This window comes from Dermacentor silvarum, chromosome 8, assembly GCF_013339745.2.
Source record: "Dermacentor silvarum isolate Dsil-2018 chromosome 8, BIME_Dsil_1.4, whole genome shotgun sequence".
Taxonomy (NCBI): Eukaryota; Metazoa; Arthropoda; class Arachnida; order Ixodida; family Ixodidae; genus Dermacentor; species Dermacentor silvarum.
Genome location: NC_051161.1, coordinates 13971748 through 13992233, shown reverse-complemented (window position 1 = coordinate 13992233; position 20486 = coordinate 13971748). Strand labels below are relative to the sequence as shown.

The window sequence follows — 20486 nt, the reverse complement described above, 5'->3', positions numbered from 1 at the left end:
GATGCACAAAAGCATAAATTCAACACTGGCCTCTGTTTTAACCTCATCTTTTGCTCATCACAAAGGTTCCAGGAATGTGCACACAATGCACGTGGACTTTGTTCAATTGAAACTGCCTAAGAAAATTACTTTGCTAAATCACAGAATGTATGGTATTCAATGAAACTAAAATGAGAATGAAAGAAGTTTGTCGTATCATGAATTTAATAAAATCAAGGTTTGTTACATCGAGGTCAAACTGTAAATAAGGGCTAGCAATATGTGGCCAATAAATTAACAGATAGATACGGTGGAACCCCTGCGAGACGTTCCTTTCTGTTGCATTTTCCTGGCTGCCACGTCGCATTTTCGTGGTCCCAACCTAAATCCCATCAACTCCCACTTGTTATGTTTCCATTTGATACGTCACCATTCTACAATGTTCCCACATTTGAACTGAGTAGTTGGCGAAGCATCCAAAGAAGTGTGCATCAGTTACAACTTATGAGGAACCCCGCACAATGGGCCAAATCTGCCGAGCGCAGGGCTACATTTATTTTGGGGCCAGGAAGATCTTAAAAGTGTTGCACAATCGCCAGTTTTCATTAGTCATGTTTGCTGCAATAGAGCTGTGTTATGTGGCGAAGCATATCAAGACTGGAAAGGGGCCACTGTCACAGAACAATGTACGAGTCCCTTAATTATACATGTGGCATTCCCGGTCACAGTAGGAGCGCGTGTCTATATTATTAAACTGTACTGGTAGCCATTCAGAGCGGTTACTGACATGACGATTTGGAGCCTTCCTCACTGTTACATTTATTTTTCGGCGGTTCCTTAAAAAATGTCAATGGGGTCCTACTGCATTCAAGAAAATGTGGCATGTGCCCCTTTGAAGGCACAATGCAAGTAGAAACAACTTACGCTGTTCCCTACGTGGACTCATAGCAGCGCGAGGTGGTGGCCTCCGTTCATGTGGTGGTGAAGGCATCCTACGCCTCTCTTCGCGTGGTGGGGGTGGAGTTGGCCTGTGCTTCCTGCCAGGGCTCATGCTCCTCCGGTGCTGCAAATGACGATGCCTTGGGGATGGACTCCTGTAAGGCCTGCAAGAACATTTAATGAAGTTGCATAGCAACAGGGGTGGGAGCAGCCTCTTAACTGCTTAACAATGGGTTTCCTACAAAAATTACTAGAGGCAACTTTAGAGGCTCAGACAGCATGCGAATAATAGATAGTACATAGATTTGCCTAAATTTCACCCCTTCAGTATTTATGATTTTGCTGATTACATTAAACAAAATCTTGCATTACAAGTGCAGCAATTCGCAGGGACTATGCATGAGGGCAGAAACTTCATGCAACGTAATTGCTTCGAAAACTTACAACCGCAATAAATAATGCCAAAAGAATGTCTGAAGCCAGAGGCATGAAAAATAGACAAATGTACTATCTATGTAATTCTCACGGTAGTTGAACAATGCAGAGCTGGAGTTCTCTCATGATTTTTGTAGGAAGCTCTGTGGGCTCAAGAAGCAGAAAAACCTTGAACACGCATGTCTAGCTCCACTATTGGTCCAGAGACTTGAACAACTTGAATCTCCAAAACACTCGGGGGCAAGACATGTGGAATCTGCTAAGAAAAGCCTACCTGCCACGTGGAGGACTTGGTCGTGGTCTACGTCTTTCTGGCGATACTGAAGCTCCGGAACCAGAGGAGGACGCTGAGCCACTTCGTCTGCGGTCACCCTGCCACATAAATACCAAGAAAGGTGTTTCATGTGTGTTCTGGGAGGACTTTCCTGTGGAAACTCTCAAGTAGACAGAAATACAAAAGCAATCTCATTCAGGCACCTCCAGCACATTCAACCGATGAAATGCTTTAAAATTTAGGAAAAGCACGAATTTCAACGGCTGAGTGGATTTAAATAGACAAATATTGCAAATTACAACTTTAACACCTTGGAACACACATACAATCGAACTCAGATATATAGAACCCACATAAACAAATTATTGTGCACATGGAACAGCTGTAAAATCCCCTTGAAAATTTCTGTGTAAAATTTTTATTCTATATATCGAATTACCTATACATCGAACTTTTTTGCAAACTCCTTCAGATTCGATTTATGCGAGTTCGACTGTATTACGTGAGAATTCTAAACATATCCCCGCTGCATGTTTGCCAAACTGATTTTCTACAAACACTTAATAGGCAATAAGTCAGACTACAATTGGTAAAAATCTTCCATTTTTCACTGCTTCCCAATAATTACACGAACCCAACTGAGAATGAGAGGACAGTACACTCATGCACCTGCATTCAAGCGCGTATGTTTTAAAATTTGCAGTAAAGAGACTAGAAGAAAAGGTGAAACGTTCAACCAAAGGTGCACTGCTCTATCACCCTGTGCTAGGAAGCAGGCATGGCCTAGAAGGGTACAATGCTTGAAAATACGGTCATAAGGTCATAGTTACTAACATTATCCACATATATGCCAAACACACTAAGGCCTGTTGTGTGTATAAAACTGAGTAAAGCCCGGGCAACATGCTGGCAATGCTGGTTTAGTGTAATTGATGACCTAATGCAACATCCTTAACTGGGCGCTAGGTACAAGGGTCGTTTAACAAAGTTTCCCCTGACCCACTTCACTTGGGCGTGCATTCTATATAGGCCAGATAAAAATATTCAGCTCGTTCCTAATAGCTGTTCTCTAGCTTTATGAGTCTGAAGACTGGAATGGAAGCCCTATGGCTTCCCACCCCACAAAAAGGCCCGCTTACAATTCTCAGCTAGCAAGCTACCAGTTTTCTGGGTGGTGATGACAGATTTCCTTCCGACAGGTGCCACCATAATGGTGATCTATTATGTTAACTTGGCGATAAAATTAAGGGAAGTCATGAAATCAGCCGCCACGACATGCTCTCAAAAGACATTCTTATCTTGTAAGAGAATGCTCCTGCTCACAGCTTGCATGTCGCGCAAATAGAAGCACGCACCTGCGGATATGAAACTCTTCGCCATCACCCGATCTCCTCCGAATTGTGCCCTCAAATTTCCACTTCTTTCCATCTATGAAGTTATTTTTTAAAAGCAGGCAGTTCCCTGGTGATTACACACTCATCGCTCAAGTCACGCCATGGCTCCAAGGCCAACCACAGGACTTCTACTAGAGTGCGGGCCACAGCAGTGTAAAACAGTGGCAGAAGTGTGCGGCACTTGGTGGCAGTTATGGGAAAAAGAGAAATAAATATGCCAACTTCCGTGCTTCTCAGCCCACTGGAAGTTGTTTAGGGAAAAATCTTCATTGAACGCCCCTTGTACTATTAGGAATGGCAAACGAAAGAACCAATGCTTGATCTTCTAATGAAAACAAGGGAAAACACAAAGCGCATGGATGACAGATGAATGAATAGATGGGGCTTAGCATCCATGCAGTGGCTATACAGAGACAATGAAAAATGGGCAGTGGGGCTCTCCAAATTGATTCTGACTATCTTTGTTATGCACACAATGTTTGGTATACATGAATGTCTCTGAACTTGACCTCTTGAAATGTTGTAGTCACTGAACCACCCACCACATCAGGTACAAAGCACATTCTGTTATAGTACCAATAACACACAGCACTGTGTGTTTCAAAATGGGAGGCCCAGATAAATGTGCAAGTGCACACTAACCCTCCTGCGTCCAGCTCCTCTCGACTTGTCACCAGCTTGCCTTCGGGCAGCCGGGCTCTCATCTGAGCTGCTTGCAGACTCCTCCTGGCCTTGAGACCGGTAGTGGCGCTTCTGCTGCACAGAGTTCTTGCGCTGGCCCAGTTTTTCCAGCAGCGGAGAGACCTGAGCACACCAATGAGGCTACAAAATGACTTCTCTGGTCGCTGGACATGGGCCCTGTCAACATATTTAACAATGCATTGCCAATTTATGAATCCCTGCTGGCCAAAACTGTGCTGCAAACACAGCAATGTGTTGCGAAGAGCTTCCAGAGTCAGCCATTTAGTGTTCAGTGAAAACGAGAATTTCTAAGCAAAAGAAAACACATGACTGTTTCATAAATTGCCTCTACGTGTTGCAACCATAGTGCATACAAGGACTACTGATGGCCATGAAACTTGAGAAGCTAAAAAAGGACAGTAGAAAAAGCGATGAAACAAAAATATAGCTGTTGTGTTAGAAAGGAAGACTGCAGTGTTGGTGAAAGAGCAAATGAAAGTACAGTCAAACCTCGCTACAGTGGAATCTCGTTGATATGATCTTCACAGAAACCGGAAAATGAAACGTATCAGCAAAAAATCCTATTATGCGAATATAATCGTATATAAGAAAAAAAAAAAAAACTTATTATCCCGAAAAACGCATTATGCAGAATCATATCAAGATTCCACTGTATAATGAAGTCGCATCCAACATGAAAATACCTTTGTTATTTCAGATATTCATCGTAAGTATATATTTCTAACCCACTGATACCAGCGAGACATATTAAAGATTTAGTACTTGCAAATCTGATTTGTTAAATTGACTTTTGACCATAGTTCATGTTCTAGTTAATATAGGAGGAAGCGAGAAGCAAGTCATGTAATGCATAGAGCAGATATAACACAATCTATTAGAGCAACAGAATGGGTGCCACAGAAAGTGAAGCACAGACAAGGGTGGCAGGAGATTGGGTGACGTGATTAGATAAGAAAATTTACAGGCATAGATGGAGCCGGCCAACACAAGAAAGGGGTTCTCGGAGATCATAGGGAGAGAGCGCAGTGAATGAAAGAAATAGGCAGACGACAGTGGTTCCCCATGCAGGCCTGGCCTGTAGACATGCTTGAACATGAAAACTACTTTGCTATCAACTTGAAAGTTATAATGCTTTATTGCTCCTTTGACTGGTGGTGCTATAAGCAACAATGACACTAAGCATACAAGGCTTTATCTTTCTTAATGCTCTTATTTTTACAGAGTCACTGCCACATACTCTTTTCTAGTATGTTATAGGGGTTCAACAATCTAGAATACATCTTAAAATTATAAGGTCATAAAATGGTAGAAACAATCAGTTTTATCCCTTAAATAAGGAATTGTATTTTTAGAACTGCCCAGCAGGTTGTGAAATATAGCATCGGCTATCCAACACTAATGAAATAGGTACCACTCTGGTTTTCATTAAACCTGTCCTTCATTGCTGCTATTGGCTCTCGCAGCGGCGATCGAGGCCTCGTGACTTCCTTCGCAGCACAGCCACGGCATGCGCCTTCATTTGCGACACGTTTTGCACTACCACGCACACATTCCGATTACTTTTTCAGCAGTGATCTGATCACGAACACATCTTCCGTCCATCGCGATGGAGCCGGTGCCTTTCAAGCCTTGACAGCATTGCACCGAGTCGAAAAGAAACAACTGTTTGCCACAACCGCTGCGGAAGAAACCGTGGGCACTATCGACGCAATAATACACGGCGCCTTTGGGGTGCTGAAGGCCCGCGGCTGACGCATGCACAGAGTCAGGACGAAACTACAGTTAGCTGCTACAACTGCGGACAAAACCGCGGTCGCTACCAATGCGATCATGAATGGCAACTACGCAGTTTTTTAGGCATGCGGCCGAGACATGTACCGAGTCAAAACGAAACTACTGTTTGCCACAACCACTGCAAGAAGAAACTGCGGCCGCTATCCACGCGATCATGGTTGGTGACTATGTAATTATAAAACCCGCAGACAGCACGGTGATATGCGCGGCGGTAAGCACAAGAATAAAGGCTTTAAACGGACAAATAGGCATGAAGCGTTCCGATGTTGCTGTCATTCACGTACGATTTCCACTGATGACTATGGCAATGCGGACTCCGCCACTTTGTTTGGATTGGACGCTGGAGCCATTTTTGCTACAGCTGACGACCGATAATTCAGACTTCACGGGGAATGTAAATAAGTCCGAACTATTGAATGTCCGAAAAAACTAATGTGCCCAAAAAAGATTATTTTATTTACGTTTTAATGCCACTGTGCAATGAAGAAGTGGTTGATTCGTTGCAGCACACACTTCCGCTTACGTGCAACCAAGTATGCCTATATTTCTGCCGGTTTTCTGTTGTCGCTGTACGCTGATGCAAGGACTGCAAAGGCTCGAGTCAGATCCGCACGCACATCATCATCCGAGTTAGAGTCGCTGTTTGACGGTGGGAGAACTCAAGTTATTTCGTCATCGTTCAGTTCGACACACAACACTGCGCTGTTGACGTTTGCAAAGTCTTCAATTGTAACGGCGGCAGGAATCGGCACACCACAGCCTAATAGGTCATCAATGATGTCCGCATTTGAGCTCGTTGTGGTAGGCGGCAGTTCAGACTCTTCAGTTGCGGAGTCGGGGTCATTCGAACTGTGACTCAAGACTCATTTGGAGTCAGACTGCGAGGGGACCGTTGGCGCCACTTGACGCGGCCTGTCGACAATTTCACGAGAAAGACTTCTTGGAGCCAGCAGAGCGTTGTGTGGAACGCCAACTAAACAAACAGAATGGCAAGAGTAGGCTATGCGCTGGGATGCCGGAATAGGATGTGATAATCGCGATGTTGATGCGACCCCAGAATTTAGGCAAAGCCTCCAAGATCAGCATTTATAATTTAATCTGAGGCGTAAAGCTGAGACAGAGACAAGGCCTCAGGGATTACCGTTTTACGTGTAATCTCTGAGGCCATACTTCATGTCTCATTGAGGTTGCCAGAGGAGATAAAGGCGGCAGAGTTTCTGTGACCGTAGCGTACGCGGATTCTGCCGCGTAGGCCACAGTCACGGACGGAGTCTGGATAATTGAATGTAAAGCTGGCGGCTGTTCGAAATATCGGTCGTCTTTAGACATTAAGTCTACGGGGCCATTGGCGGTGCCGCGAAGCTGTTCGAATTACCGAGCATGTCCGGATTATTGGTGTCTGATTTATCGGTCGGCCACTGTATTTCGCTCACTGAGCTCCGCAAGTTGTCCGATTTAACCAATGTGCGGCCAAATACGCCCAAATTGACGAGAGCTTGATTACACTGAATAATGCATACTCTTGCTGGGACCAAAGGACGAGTCTGAATTATGCAATTTTATGAACTAACAAGGGTCGCATTAACGAGGTTTTACTGTACCCGACTTTTCCCTCACACATTTTCATCATCTCGCTTATCCCTTCTAGCTCCCTTGATCTCTCTCATCTTGCTTGGTATTATCTAAACTGAAACATGGCTACGCCAATTTTTTGGATGCAAAATGATTTCGTGTTTTCTGCCATGACCGATGTTATGCAGCGACTGGTGAAATTTTTGGTGGCAGTCGAAAAAGCTGAAAGCACACCGAAGGCCTTTCAAATTACTACTTGACCCCTAATTCAGAGTGCTCTTCATTCGTAACACGCTTTGACAGCCTTTTTAGTGATATTGATTTTAGTGAGCACAGAGTCCGAATATATGGTGACCTTTACCTTTTCCATATTGACTGAGGGTATCAAAGCACGAACCACTGTGATTCGGTCACCGCAAGCAAGGAGGCTTCTTGGTTTCTCCCTTTTATCAACTTTTGTGGGTTCATGCAATACAACAACTTAAAAAATATGTCAGAAACACGCTTGACATAATGCTATAAAGTTTATAGCATTATGTCAAGCGTGTTTGAACAGTCTTGTTCAAGCTGCAGACCCACTGGAATAACTTGATCCATTTTATCTACCGTTCGTGGTGAACTTAAGTTTGCTTTTGTAACCCGTGTGGTTTCGTTGAGGCCAGTTTACTGTATCAGCAGGGGGACTACCTCAGCCTTTATCAGCACATTGAATCCTTGACATGGTCAGATGTCCTAGCTTGTACTGATGCCAATTCGGTAGCTGCTAAGCTAACGCGGCTGGTAAAGGAAGCCATTGATAGATACGTGCCACAAAAAAGTGTAAGAACCTGGCAAGTTTGACAGCTCTGTGAAAATAAGGGAAGCTTTCATGCTCGCTTTTTAGCATACGAAAGTCCTGCTAAAAAATAATAAAAGCACGTTTCCACAGATGTGCCTCCACATCTGCAATGACAGAACTGATACCATTACAGCGCCTAAACAGGTACCCGATACCTTTATGAACTTTTTTCGCACGCATTACCTATCTGACGGCAATTTAAATGTCACAATGTCGTGTGCCATATCAATTTTATGAATATGTTACCTCTATTCAGCATTAGTTCGTCTGATGTGCTCGAAAAAATTAATATGCTCAACCCAAAATTTTTTATGGGCACCAATGGTATCCCTGCTTTTATTATTAATGGCTGTGTGGCCACTTTTTCGCTGAAGTGTTGGCTTTTATTTTCAATCTCTCATTAATTAAGTACTGGAGTCTTTCCAGCGGTGTGGAAGGGAGCTGTAGTAGTACCCATCCACAAGGGAGGAGATACCTATTTCGTATCGAATTGTGGGCCAATTTCCTTGCTGTGCGGTTTCGCAAAAATCTTTGAAGCTACCGTGTTCACAAATGTCTCCCTTCCCACATGTCTAAATATCTATTGCTACAGCAATATGGGTTTATGCAAGGAAGGTCTGTTAAGACGAACCTGTGTTCTTATCTTAACTAGAGTGCACCTCTGGTTTCGTCTTGCTGTGAAGTAGACACTATCTACTTTGATCTATCGAAGGCCTTCGATAAAGTGGACCACCATCTTTTGGAGCTAAATATGGGAAAAAATGGTGTCTGCCCGATGGTTTGTAAATGGCTTTTGAGCAACTTGTCCTGGAAGAAAAATTACGTGCATATTGAGAGTGCTTTACTTAAAACCTTCAGGTGTGCCTTTGCTTCAGGAGTGCCTCAGAGGTTAAATTTTTTGCCCATTGCTGTTCCTTGTTTTTATGATTGATATTATAAGTTGTGTTAAATCTGGAAATATATTACTGTTTGTTGATCTGAAGTTGTTTATGCATATTCCAGTTTTTGTAGACTGCAAAAAACTTGAAAATGATATTTTGAGTACCGTACTTTCCGGAGTATAAGACTCGTGTTTTTCTGTAGTTTTCGTCGGTGCGCCTTGTAGAATGGTGCGACTTATGTACGTTTTTTTCCCCAGAAAAACTGCCGTCAAAATTGGATTCGATGTTATGGCCACACGAAGCGCTCTGGTTGACTTAATTGCTACGGGTTCTGTGTGCCCTATCGAGGTACCGGGTTCTCATGATAGAGTTCCCGAGCACCGTGGGGGCACGATAGGATCTTAACGCACGTGGACATGATGCTGCTCCACTTCGATTCTTGGTTCCCCGGCCCGCAATTTGAAAGGTGCGTTCACAAGCAGCCGGTTGCTAGTCAACCATTTGACTATCTGCGTCCGCGGACGTTTCCATTTATTGTCTCAATAGTGTAAATATTCCTCTGCAGCAGCAGTGAAATTTCGTTATGCTGGAATTGTGTATAAACACACTTCGTTATATTAAGGGGGGACACGGGTCTTAGAGACAGAAAAATTGCAAAAAAAAAAATCACTTTTTTTAACATTATTCTTTAATTCTACAGTGCCTGATGCATTATCTCAAATTTTCACGCATCTTGGAAATATTTTGGTCGTAATGACGTTTTGTATCACAACGGCGAGCCTCATTTTTACTGATGAACGCGAAAAAAAAAAAGGGCCTTTTCCCATGATGCGCAGCCACCTTGGTTCCGCGGCCCGCAATTGGGCATGAGCTTTCTTACTGTACCAATTTTGAGCCACTCTTCCCATTTAGTTTTCGCACCACCACTATGCTGTGCGCTGAATGACTACGAAGAAAAATCCCGCGAAAGTGTTGTCCCGATTCGCAATTCCATTCATCAACTGAGACATGTGACCGTAAGCACGCCATGCCATTGGCGAATTTTACCCGTTGTCTGCTCGGGCCTCTCAGGCATGCGAAACTCTGCACGAAATGATGACTAATTCGGTTTGCTACAAACCATAAGATAGGCGAACAGAAGAAGAAATGAGGGATGTTAAACTTTCGAAAGTGCACAGTAGCTTTGGAAGATGCGCTCTGCACAGCGGCTACCCGTGCCGAGCGCTGCCGAAGCCTCCCCCCGCGACTGCTTAGCAGATGAAAGCGGTTCTGGCAGCGGCCTGTGTTCATGCGGCTTTCTATCACAACTACTGCAGCCTGACGATTTGAAGTAGGTGAAGACTAAAAAAAACTGCAAGACTTTGCTTTAACGCCCGCTACCAAGTGAAAATCGTATTTTTTCGCTCACGCTGATGCCACCACGGCTGGCTCGGATGTGATGGAGATGCGCTTCGTTATCTTAAGCCTCGATTCTATAAATGCTCTGCTGTCTTGTGTAAAGCGCAGGTTGTGGTGCAGCAGTGGGTAAAGGTAAACGGGACAGCGGTCTCGCCTTAGAGATAGTCATCTCGTGCGCAATCTGCGGCGATGCGTCGGAGTCCGTTAGCCGCACGTCAGCAGTGGCCAAACGTGCATGCCGTTGCTCGTGAACAATCTCGCTGAGCACGACATGCGGAGCACCGGTAATTGGCAAATCACAATGACATTTTTTGCGATTAAAGATATTCATGTCATGCGCAATCTGCGTTGATGCTGCGTCAACCAAACGTGCAACCCTACCCTCGTGAACGATCTTGCTGTGCGCAAAATGCGGTGCGCCGGTAATCAACAAACAACTTTCTTTTTTTTTTATATGAAGCTAAATGCATAAAGTTTGAAGAGCTGCAAGCAGATTACCACGGGGCTTACTAGTCAATTCTGAATGTAAACTGCAAATAGCCTTTATTGTATAGCACTGAGTAAAGTAACTTTCTTTTTCTCATTTTTCTCACAACATGGTTTTTGGTCACTTCGCTTGTTTGCTGCGTCAATATCTTTGGACCTAGAACAGCTAGAGCTATTCTTTTTTTTTTGCAGCATGAAGCTAAATGTGTTGGGAAGGCAATGCTGAGAGCAGAATTTCAATTTTCAACTCCAAAAGTTCTTATTTACATCTACATATGCTCTTATTATTGATAATGTGAACACATAAATTCAATGGGCTGTAAAATGACAAATTATTCTTCAATTTTGACTCTATTTATAGCGTTGCTATCGTTATGCACTGTAGTATCCAACTATGTATATGTTGTTTACAACTTTCACTTTAGCAGGTCAATTTTAATTGTTTCAGCATAGAATAGAAGGTAATTCATAATTATCTCGGCAACTACTATATATATGCAAAATATAATTGGATATTAGAAATCATGCAAAAAACTGAATGAGCATATGCAGTTTTATCAGATTTGATCAAGAAATAACAAAGTTATCTCAAGAAATAGTGAAGTCATTCCAATAACTTACCGTATTTATTCGAATCTAGGCCGATAGTTTTTTTCAAATAATCACATACGAAACTCTAGGGTTGGCTTAGATTCGAGGATTTAAAAAAACGCGCCAGTTTTTAACTGAAACTGATAAATACGGTCATAGTTAGCGCCATCTAGGAAAGTTAGTATCGCAGCCGCTACTAGCCGTGCCAGTAGCCAACTGAAGTAGTACACGAGCGACGTCGCCATTTTGACCTGCGTCGTATCGGTTGTATCGGTATGGTGCAGCATCGGCGCGCGGTGTGGCGTTATCGTAATGGCACTAAACGAATAATGTATTTACTCGAATCTAACACGCACTTTCAACACGACCCTAAATCTGCGTCGGCATTTCAAAATGGCCGCCTCGCACGCGCGTCGAGCCTAGCTACCGTAGCATGCGGAAGCTTCCTCCGTGTGCTGCAGTACACGTGCTTAGGCAATAGTCTACCGTCTGTCTTCACGCTCTCAGCCAATGCTCTCAGCGTCTGCTCTATCTATCAGCATGAAGTACCAAGTTCATCGTGATGCCGCATTTAAAAGGAAAGTGATCATCTGTGCGGAGAGGGGCGGAAATCGGGCCGCATCACGGGCGTTCGGAGAATCCGAAACTTGCGAGCGGGACTGCGCAAACAGAAGGAGAGAATTTTCGCCAGCAAAGCAATGCGGAACGGTTTCAGTGGACCGAAGCAGGACGTAATGTGCGACGATCCACTCCGGCGATACGATCGCCTTGGCCCTATCTTGAAATCTGCGACGGGTAAAGTCCGCCGCGCGCCGTGTTTTCGCCGCGTTGAAGCGAGACGCATGCTAGCACGAAGGCGCGCTCCGTCTCTAGCGTTCTGACAGTTCGTTTCCGCGGTCAACGAGCAAGATGTGTTCATGTTTGCTTGTGCGCGCGTGACACCGTGCTTGTTAATAGCGGTCTACTAATTTGCTATCGCATTCGATGCATCGCCTTTCGGGCGAAACTGCGACTTTTTTTATTCATCGCAACTTCAGTGCATCGGGAGGAAATCTATTTTTCTAAATGACAGAAAGTTGTACTTCTGTTTGAAAGCATGAGGTGCGCGGTACTGTAAAGGACTTTTTTTTTTTTCCTCACGGAAAACGGGTGTGCGTTACAATCGAGGAAGCGTGAGAATCGAGTAAATACGGTAGTTGTGCTAGCCGTAGAGGCATCGTCAAACGTTCAAGCCGGTCGGAACTTCGGCATCGGTCTGTCGTTCGAGGGGGCCACGGGAGATGATTTTTGCGTGCGCCGCAACGAGAATGACATTTATCTAGGTAGGAACATTGATCGTGCGCTCCTTCCAAAAATGCAGCATCTCTAATGCGCTTGATGGTACTGAATATAGCGCACTGTTTGAAGATGTAAGCAGTAAGGACGATAGCGACGAGGCTAGCAGCGATGGTGACATAGAATGAGCTCGGCATGTTCGAATTTAATAAATGCTGTTTTATTTTGCGAATGCTGTCCTCGCTTTTTCGTTCGGCCTACATTCGAGGTAAGTTTTTTTTTTTTTTTCTGACTTCGAACTTTTGGGGGGGTCGGCTTAGAATCGGAGTCGGCCTAGATTCGAGTAAATACGGTATGTCCCCTGGTTACGTAACACAAACCCCACGTGGTGTTCTATGGAACAATCCCACACATGGTGTCCTATGGAAAAAAAGTTATGAAAAGTTAAATACTTCATTATAGGCAAACACTGCAGCTGGCAATGTGGCTGACACCATGCTGTGCTACAAAAAATCTTCTGCCTTTTCAGAAAGTGCAAAGACTGGTGCACCAATGATTCTGACTTTCGCATGGGTGCAGTTATAAGCATCAGAAATGCATGGAGGTGTGATGGCAGCCACAACACAGAACACAGCCATGGCTGGTTGCACCTGTATGACTTGTCACGACCGGCTCTAACCCGACAATCAACATGCACCGCTGCTTCCTCAAGCTGGGCCGGTTCACGTGTGTCGATCATGGAAACAATCATGGAAACAAAAGTAGCAAGCAGTGATCACAATGACATGCCACACTCACGCACGACATGCACAGCAGCCAGGAGCAGCGCAGGCGCAATAACAGCTTGCTGCACAGATGCTCGCACAAAACATGGGTACAGTCTGCCAGCAAACACGCATGCATCCTTACACAAAGCTTACGCTCAGTAGGCAACGTGCTGCACACAAATGACAGGCACCCTGCGGTGACGGGCTTTCAAAGATGCAGAGCTGCTTCTCGTTCAGTAGACCATTGTTAAAGGGTGCGCGTCCACACACACACATACACCTATACACACGCACACACACACACGCACACTGTGGAAGTTCAAATGTCTGCCCTGCTGCAATACTTCCTACTGAAGTTCTGAAAGATTGCTTGGCATCACCTGCCCGCTACTCAAGAACATGCGAAAGAGTTGAAATTTTTAAAACCATTTCAGGTGAGTGGGTGGTGACCAAACCAAAAATCACTTTGTGAATATTTTAGGTAACATTTATTGCAGTGTTACATTTTATTGCGATAGCAATTACAAATAAACCTACTTATAACAAACCTCCATATAACGAATTCCTGATATAACGAAGTTTTTCTATTCCCCGCCGTTATTCCATAGAAGCATATGTATTTGACCTCTACGTAACGAAGTGGCAGCGGGAGACCCCCTCGATATAACGAATTTTCCCCGCCGACAACCTAGAGATTTCGCCCCAAATTTTGTCATTTTTGCGCGAGCAGCAACCGGAAGCACCTTCTCCGCCGCAACGGAATGCGAAGCGAGCGCACGTGTGTGTGTGTGTGTGTGTGCGAGCGTGTGCGAGGCGGGCCTGCAACCCTCGACCCGGCGATCTTGCAGCCGCGGACGTGACCTTTCCCCCTCCCTTCATTCAAACCTAATCCTGCCGCTTGCTGCAGCTGGCCTAGCCCGCCAAGCCGGCACTCTCCTTTTTCAGTTGATGTTGCCGACGCGCTGGCAGACGCTGTGACACATCACACTCGATGAGCGCGGACACGCACTGTCAAACACTGGCGGCGTGTGGAAGCGCCGTTGCAGAAGCGAGCGAAGTGACATTAGTGCTGTTTATCGCTTCAACGCAAACTGAGCGCAGAGAACACACAGCACGCACAAAGCTACGAGCCGCCGACGCACCTACACTGCCTTGACTTTGCCCCAACGCAGATCGCTTTCAAGATACGGCCCGCGCGACCCGCCGTGCAGTACGCAGTTGATGCCAAAGTACAGTACAACGCCGCCCGCTATCCCTCTCCCCTCACTAGTGCCTCGAGCGAATAGTAGTAAGTGGTTCGTGTGGAAAGGGAAAGGTTGGCGTTATCTTCTGCAGCCCTTGAGGGAGCACGGCTCAGCGCCAAGTGCGCGCGAGATTTAGACGCCGTTGTCGGCTCCCCTCGCACGTTTTCACTCGCACATACAGCATACGGCGCGCGGCGATTGCGTTATCGCCCTTGGACTTTATACGGAACATCTATGAGCCAAAATCAATTTTAGGGCCACAACGCGTCATAGACACCATCTTTAGATAGCAAATACGGATCTCAAGGGCCATACTTTTGCTGGCGGAAACCCAAAATACGTCATACTTGTCACCCCCAGCACTTTGGGTGGCCAATGCCATCCTCAAGCCACCAAGCCAAGCGACAATAAAAGTCAAAATGGCCGCTCGGGCCGGTGCGGGGTGGCAGTTCGCAACGTATGATGCGGCAACGGTCCCACAGTTGCGATGCAACAGCGGGGTTGCCAATGCATTGGGGGGTTCTATGGGTGCTGTGCCGGGACAGGCCGAAAATGACGTAACAGTGGGGTTCTACTGTAACACTATACGACGCTACGACGCCCATCGTGACGCTCGCTGTTCACTTCCGATGCCTCGCGCTTGTGCGAAACGACACGTGTCCACGCATCCAGTACCTGGTGTGACATTCCAAGGATGAGTGCTTCGATGAAAATGGAAAACGGGTGCACGTTACAATCGAGGGCGCAATAGATTCAAGTAAATACGATAAGCGTTTCTTTTTCGAATTTTCGTGCCGAACCTGCATATAACGAAATCCTCTTTATAACGAAGCTTTTCGGGAATTTGTCAATTTCATTATATCCAGGCTTAACTGTATATGGACACTCCAAAGCGGATTTCTGCCGTCGGCGTCGCCGTGAGGTTCCGTATGACGTCAACGTCGATGAAATCGTCGCCGCGCGCCGGCCGCTGTATGTGCGAGTGAAAGGGCGCAAGGAACGCGCACTTTCACGGGGAGCGAACGCACGGCGGAGAGCAAACGTGAGTTCTGTGCCGTGCTCCCTGAAAGGCTGCAAAATTAAGTGTCTCTTTCCTCCTTTACAATCACCATATACATAGAGCAAACGCGACTTCTTCCGTCGCACGAAAGGCCGTGGGGGGACGGGAGGGAGGGGAGGCGACGTTTAGCTGAGGCACCAATGCGTATTTATATTAAAAAATTGTCGCTCTACTAATCTGCTATCGCAATTGATGTAGTTGCACAAATTTGGTTAGTTCATACTAACACTTAGTGTGTAGATATACTGCGATATCTAGCAGATAAGTCATAACGGGGTTCCACAAAACAAACATGAATATCACGTTTGAACACACACACACAAATCACTCATTAAACACTTTTCATGCCTACACATTGATAAAGCACCCACTAACTGCAAGAAATCGCTTCGATTAAGGTAATACGAATGGACCACGGTACAACATTTAACAGTTGTTTATTGAGAACAAGCAGGCAAATGTAATGCAACTGTCGAAGTTGGTCAAAGAAGCAGTCGACCAAACTTGAATGGAAAGCTCTAAAGTATTACTTGCACCAAGAAACTGCGATAAGGCCTGCCATTTTGCCAAAGTTTCCTGTGAAGTCCTATATCAGTCCCAACTTCCAAAGTTCTGGATGTCTATGCATGCCAGAGTGTGCAAGTAAGGCATGGGCAGCAGTCAAGCCCAACCAGTCCCTCACAAGTCCCCCAGAAGACGCACATGCTTGATGCCATAGTGTGAGCACAATCTGTGCAGGAGTTCATACCGCTTGCTGTTTCTCTGGTTTTGCCTTCTTGACAGAACCATGGCTTGAGCTAGAAGCTGATGAGGAACTGGAACTGGACCTGGCTGGAGACTCAGAACGACGCCTGTTGAAAGATGAAATGAGCAATAAGGCATTTGCAATGGTGTTAGAATCTACACATCTGTGAGGAGGAGCACAAGGAGCAAAAATCTGACACATTGGTGGGGAAGACCAAGAATGTTCTGCAGCCAATTTCTTAGATGTCAGGGAAAAAAGGCAAATTGTAGCAGCTGGATTAAAACCCAAAGATACCGTCTTAATTATACAGTAGAACCCTGTTCATGGGTTTTTCATAAAACTGTAAGAAACGGCCTGGGAAAACGTAACTCTGAAGAAGGCCACCAGCACAATTATTAGACGTCTCAGCACTCATACTGTGACCGAGGACGCTGCTTGTACACGTGTATAATTAAGGGACCTGTACAATGTTTCGCTACAGTGGCCCCTTTCAACTCGCTTGACCACAATATTTTGCTTATTCACCACATAACAAAGCTCCATTGGGACGAAGCTGACTTAATTAAGAGAACCAGCGACTATGCTACGCATATATAAGACCTTTGCCGGCTCCAAAATAAATGTAACGCTGCACTCAATGGATCTGGCCCAGTATGCCTGGTTCCCGGTAGGCTTTAACTGATGCACCATTCGCTTCGGGTGCTTCGTCAACCGCTCTGTGCACAGTGCAGCACCAGACTTTGGTAGCTTCCTGCAATGTGCCGATCGCTTGTTGCAACGCACAAGCTGCCTGCACCGCTAAATTTACCTGACTGCCACGAGGCAACGTAAGAACCAGGAACATTACAGATTGGTGATGTATCAAGGGGAACATAATACATGGAAGTCAATAGGATTTAGGTTGGGACTGCGAAAATGATAGCAGCCGGGAAAATGCAACATCGAGTAACGTATCAACAGGGTTCCACTGTATACAGCAAAATCTCGGTGATACAGTCGAATCTCGTTAATTCGAACACGCTTAATTCGAACTGACGCTCTGGTCCCATCAAAGTTATGTGTATTTCAATGGGCAAAAACACTCGGTAATTTGAACGCGAAAGCATTTGCGACGGTTAATTTGAACATACCGCAGGACCGACAATGCTCTTAGCAGCGCGCCGAATAACGCGGCGGCGCCCCCGACCAGCATTTCTCCGACACCGCCATAGAGCAAAAGCTTAGGAGAGACCCCTTCATGTAGCGGCGGAGGCCCAGTCCTTTTAAAGACTTTCCTTTTAAAGGCAGCTGGGTACTACTTTCGCGGTCCCGACATCGTACGAGATAGACTAGCGAACGTGCTGATTCTTAGCGTGGTCAAAATGGCGCCCGCAGAAAGCAGCAGCAGCCTACCGACGCCACTGCAAGATGACGCATACTCCGCTACGCGTCTTGATGATAGCAGTGAGCAAAAACGAACCCGAAACTGCAAATTTTACGCTGAAAACTTTGGGATCCGCATACAATACGAGGCAGAAATTTTACATCGTAAAATTTAGAAAAAAAGCCTCGTATTATATGCGGGTTTTTACGGTAAATGAGCCAGCGCAAGATCCCCGGCAGAGGTGATGAGGAAGCCCTGGTGCACTGAAGCCCCGGTTCCATTTATGTTGCCAATGCAACCTACGTCACCCCGCCTTGACGTGTGTGTGTTACTACAGTAACAATTGGTGATGCTAGTTTTCCCTTTCCGTGCTCACTTTTGTTGCTTTTATTTCGGCCTGATAGAAAAAATTTAAAACAGCGCTGCGGCTATCTGAATCTTCGATATCTCAAGTTTACGGCGATATTAACCCTTTCAGTGTCCCTGACGTACCGGTATGTTTTCGCATTACAGTACCACCATGTCCCTGACATCAGATAGCAATGTGAAGACCATACCAAGAGGGCCATTTGTCATTATCCGTATCATTATTTCCCCTGTGCATTATCAAAAATAAACCTTGTGTTAGTTTTATAATATCCAAGAAAAAAACATGATGCTGGAGGTGGGTCACCTTCGAAAAACCCAAAAATGAAAGGGTTAAGATGGCAGTGCTGGTTCAAAGGAAAGGTGAGCTCGTGCGATCAGCACTGCAATAGCACCTCCCCTATACCTAACTTTCTTCTCAATTTCAAAGACAACACACTAAAAAAATGCACTTTTTCTCTAATTCTGCTGCGTATTTGTTCGAAATATTTCGCCATGAGATAAAAGGAGGTCTTAGGTTTACAAAAAACTGAAATTTTGAGCAACTCAGTCATTTCAATGTCGCATGCCTCCTCAATTCCAGATGTTTTCTTATAATTTTTGGGTGATATGAATTTTGGGTGCTACAAACTTTCACACTGTCCCGAGAGATTTGCATCATCGAGATTCTACTGTTACCGTTTTAATTGCTACAGAAGTGGACAATCATAATTGCAGAAAAATGCTAACTTGAATGTTGAACAGAGCGAATAAATATTGGCTCAATAACTATGAAATACAGCTGTCAACCAATTTTTAAGGCAGCTGATTTTTTGGACCTGCTCGATGATTCAGAGTTCCCCACAGCACTGCCACCTAGGCCACAGAACCAGTGTGTCATAGCGACTAAATTTCTGACAATGTGCAGTGTGTTGGTACATTTTTTTGTATTTGCACGTGTGATGTCTTGAAACATGGTGGCCATGAACAATGTTGCTGTCACAGCCCTTTCATTGTTGAAGCCGATTCATCGGCTTTTCGAGTGCTGTGTGGCTGCTGTGAAGAAACTTATCAACTCGGCAGCAAACCATAACTTTGGTCACTGATTCCGGTAAAAGTGAAGCGGCACATAGCTTGCAGTGGTTGCGAGCTGTAAGTTGCGGCAATCTCTCTCTTGAAATGTTTCTACTAGGGATGGGTGAATATTCGGTATTGTCGAATATTCAATCAAATAATTCTATATTCGTTATTCACTTCGATTCGAATTCAGGTATTCAATATTTTCGAACTATTCGGCGCTCCCAAATAGGCAGCCAGAAGCCACGGACGGCCGGTACACATCTCGGAGGCTATGCTTCCCGTCATGGCTGCCATACACCAACCATAAATCTAGAAGGCTAGACACTTTTGCAATAATCAGGAAGTTGATTTTCAAAGCCACGTCCGCCCTTAAGGGGGGACATGGCTTTGAAAATAATTTCTTCATGGATTTTGATGAAAATTGGCACAAATGTTTAGAATGTCTCTCTGATAATTCCATAAAAGTTTCAGAGTGATACCTAGAGAACATTTTATTGAGCAGAATTTTTCTCTCGAACTTTCTGAAGGGCCTGGGGAGCTTAAGCACCACAAAGTCGACGTTCATAATCGCGTCGGTAGCAGCCGCAGTTGCGACAAACAGTTGTTTCGGTTTGACTCGGTGCAAAGCTGTTGAGGATGAAGAGCACTGGCTATGTCGCGATGGACTTGCGATCTGTTGGCAGTCAGCTTACTGGCGAAAAAATAATCGGGATGTGCGCGCGGCAATGCAAAGCGTGCCGCAAATGATGGCGCGCGCCGTGGCTGTGCTGCGTAAGGAAGTCGCGAGGCCTCGATCGCAGCTGCGAGAGCCTATCAGTCACGAGATGATGAGAATTGCAGCTTCCGCACTGCTTTTGCGCAAAATAGCAAAAGGATTTGTTCATTACACTAATAAAATTGTGCTGACGTAGTAAGCATTTGTTTACTGTTTTCTGGATACCCAGATAATTCGGCATTTGGTTAATTTGGACATTTTTTTTTTCGGTCCTGTGAAAATCGAATTAACTAGGTTTTATTGTAAAATGTGATATATACTATTTGAACTATTCGATTTGAAATTATTCGACCAAATCACTATTCGCTTCAATCTGCTTCGAACCTCAAATTCACTATTCGCCCATCCCTAGTTTCTACCTGTTAACTTGACTGGAGATCGGGTGAGATCCTGTGCATGGGCTGGACTGATGGTCAACACGTGTTGCAAAATCACTCTGAGCTCTGAGCACACTCCTTTTGTTGGATAGATACACAGTTTGTTACCGAGGTTTTACCTTTAGACACAGACCAGCAGCAACAAACTTTGAACAACATAGACTGACAACAT

General features: G+C 45.1%; 1 protein-coding gene across 6 annotated transcripts in view; it reads right to left on the bottom strand.

The window, feature by feature from the left end:
• Positions 1-20486, bottom strand: part of LOC119460644 (serine/arginine repetitive matrix protein 1) — a 61199-nt gene that overhangs the window by 26097 nt on the left and 14616 nt on the right. For all 6 annotated transcript variants that reach the window (XM_037721678.2, XM_037721675.2, XM_037721676.2 and 3 more), the window contains 4 exons: positions 16378-16480; positions 3664-3825; positions 1628-1725; positions 904-1082 (listed from right to left, as the gene is read on the bottom strand). In XM_037721678.2, the coding sequence (XP_037577606.1) occupies positions 904-1082; positions 1628-1725; positions 3664-3825; positions 16378-16480 (542 nt within the window). The remainder of the gene's footprint in view (positions 1-903; positions 1083-1627; positions 1726-3663; positions 3826-16377; positions 16481-20486) is intronic.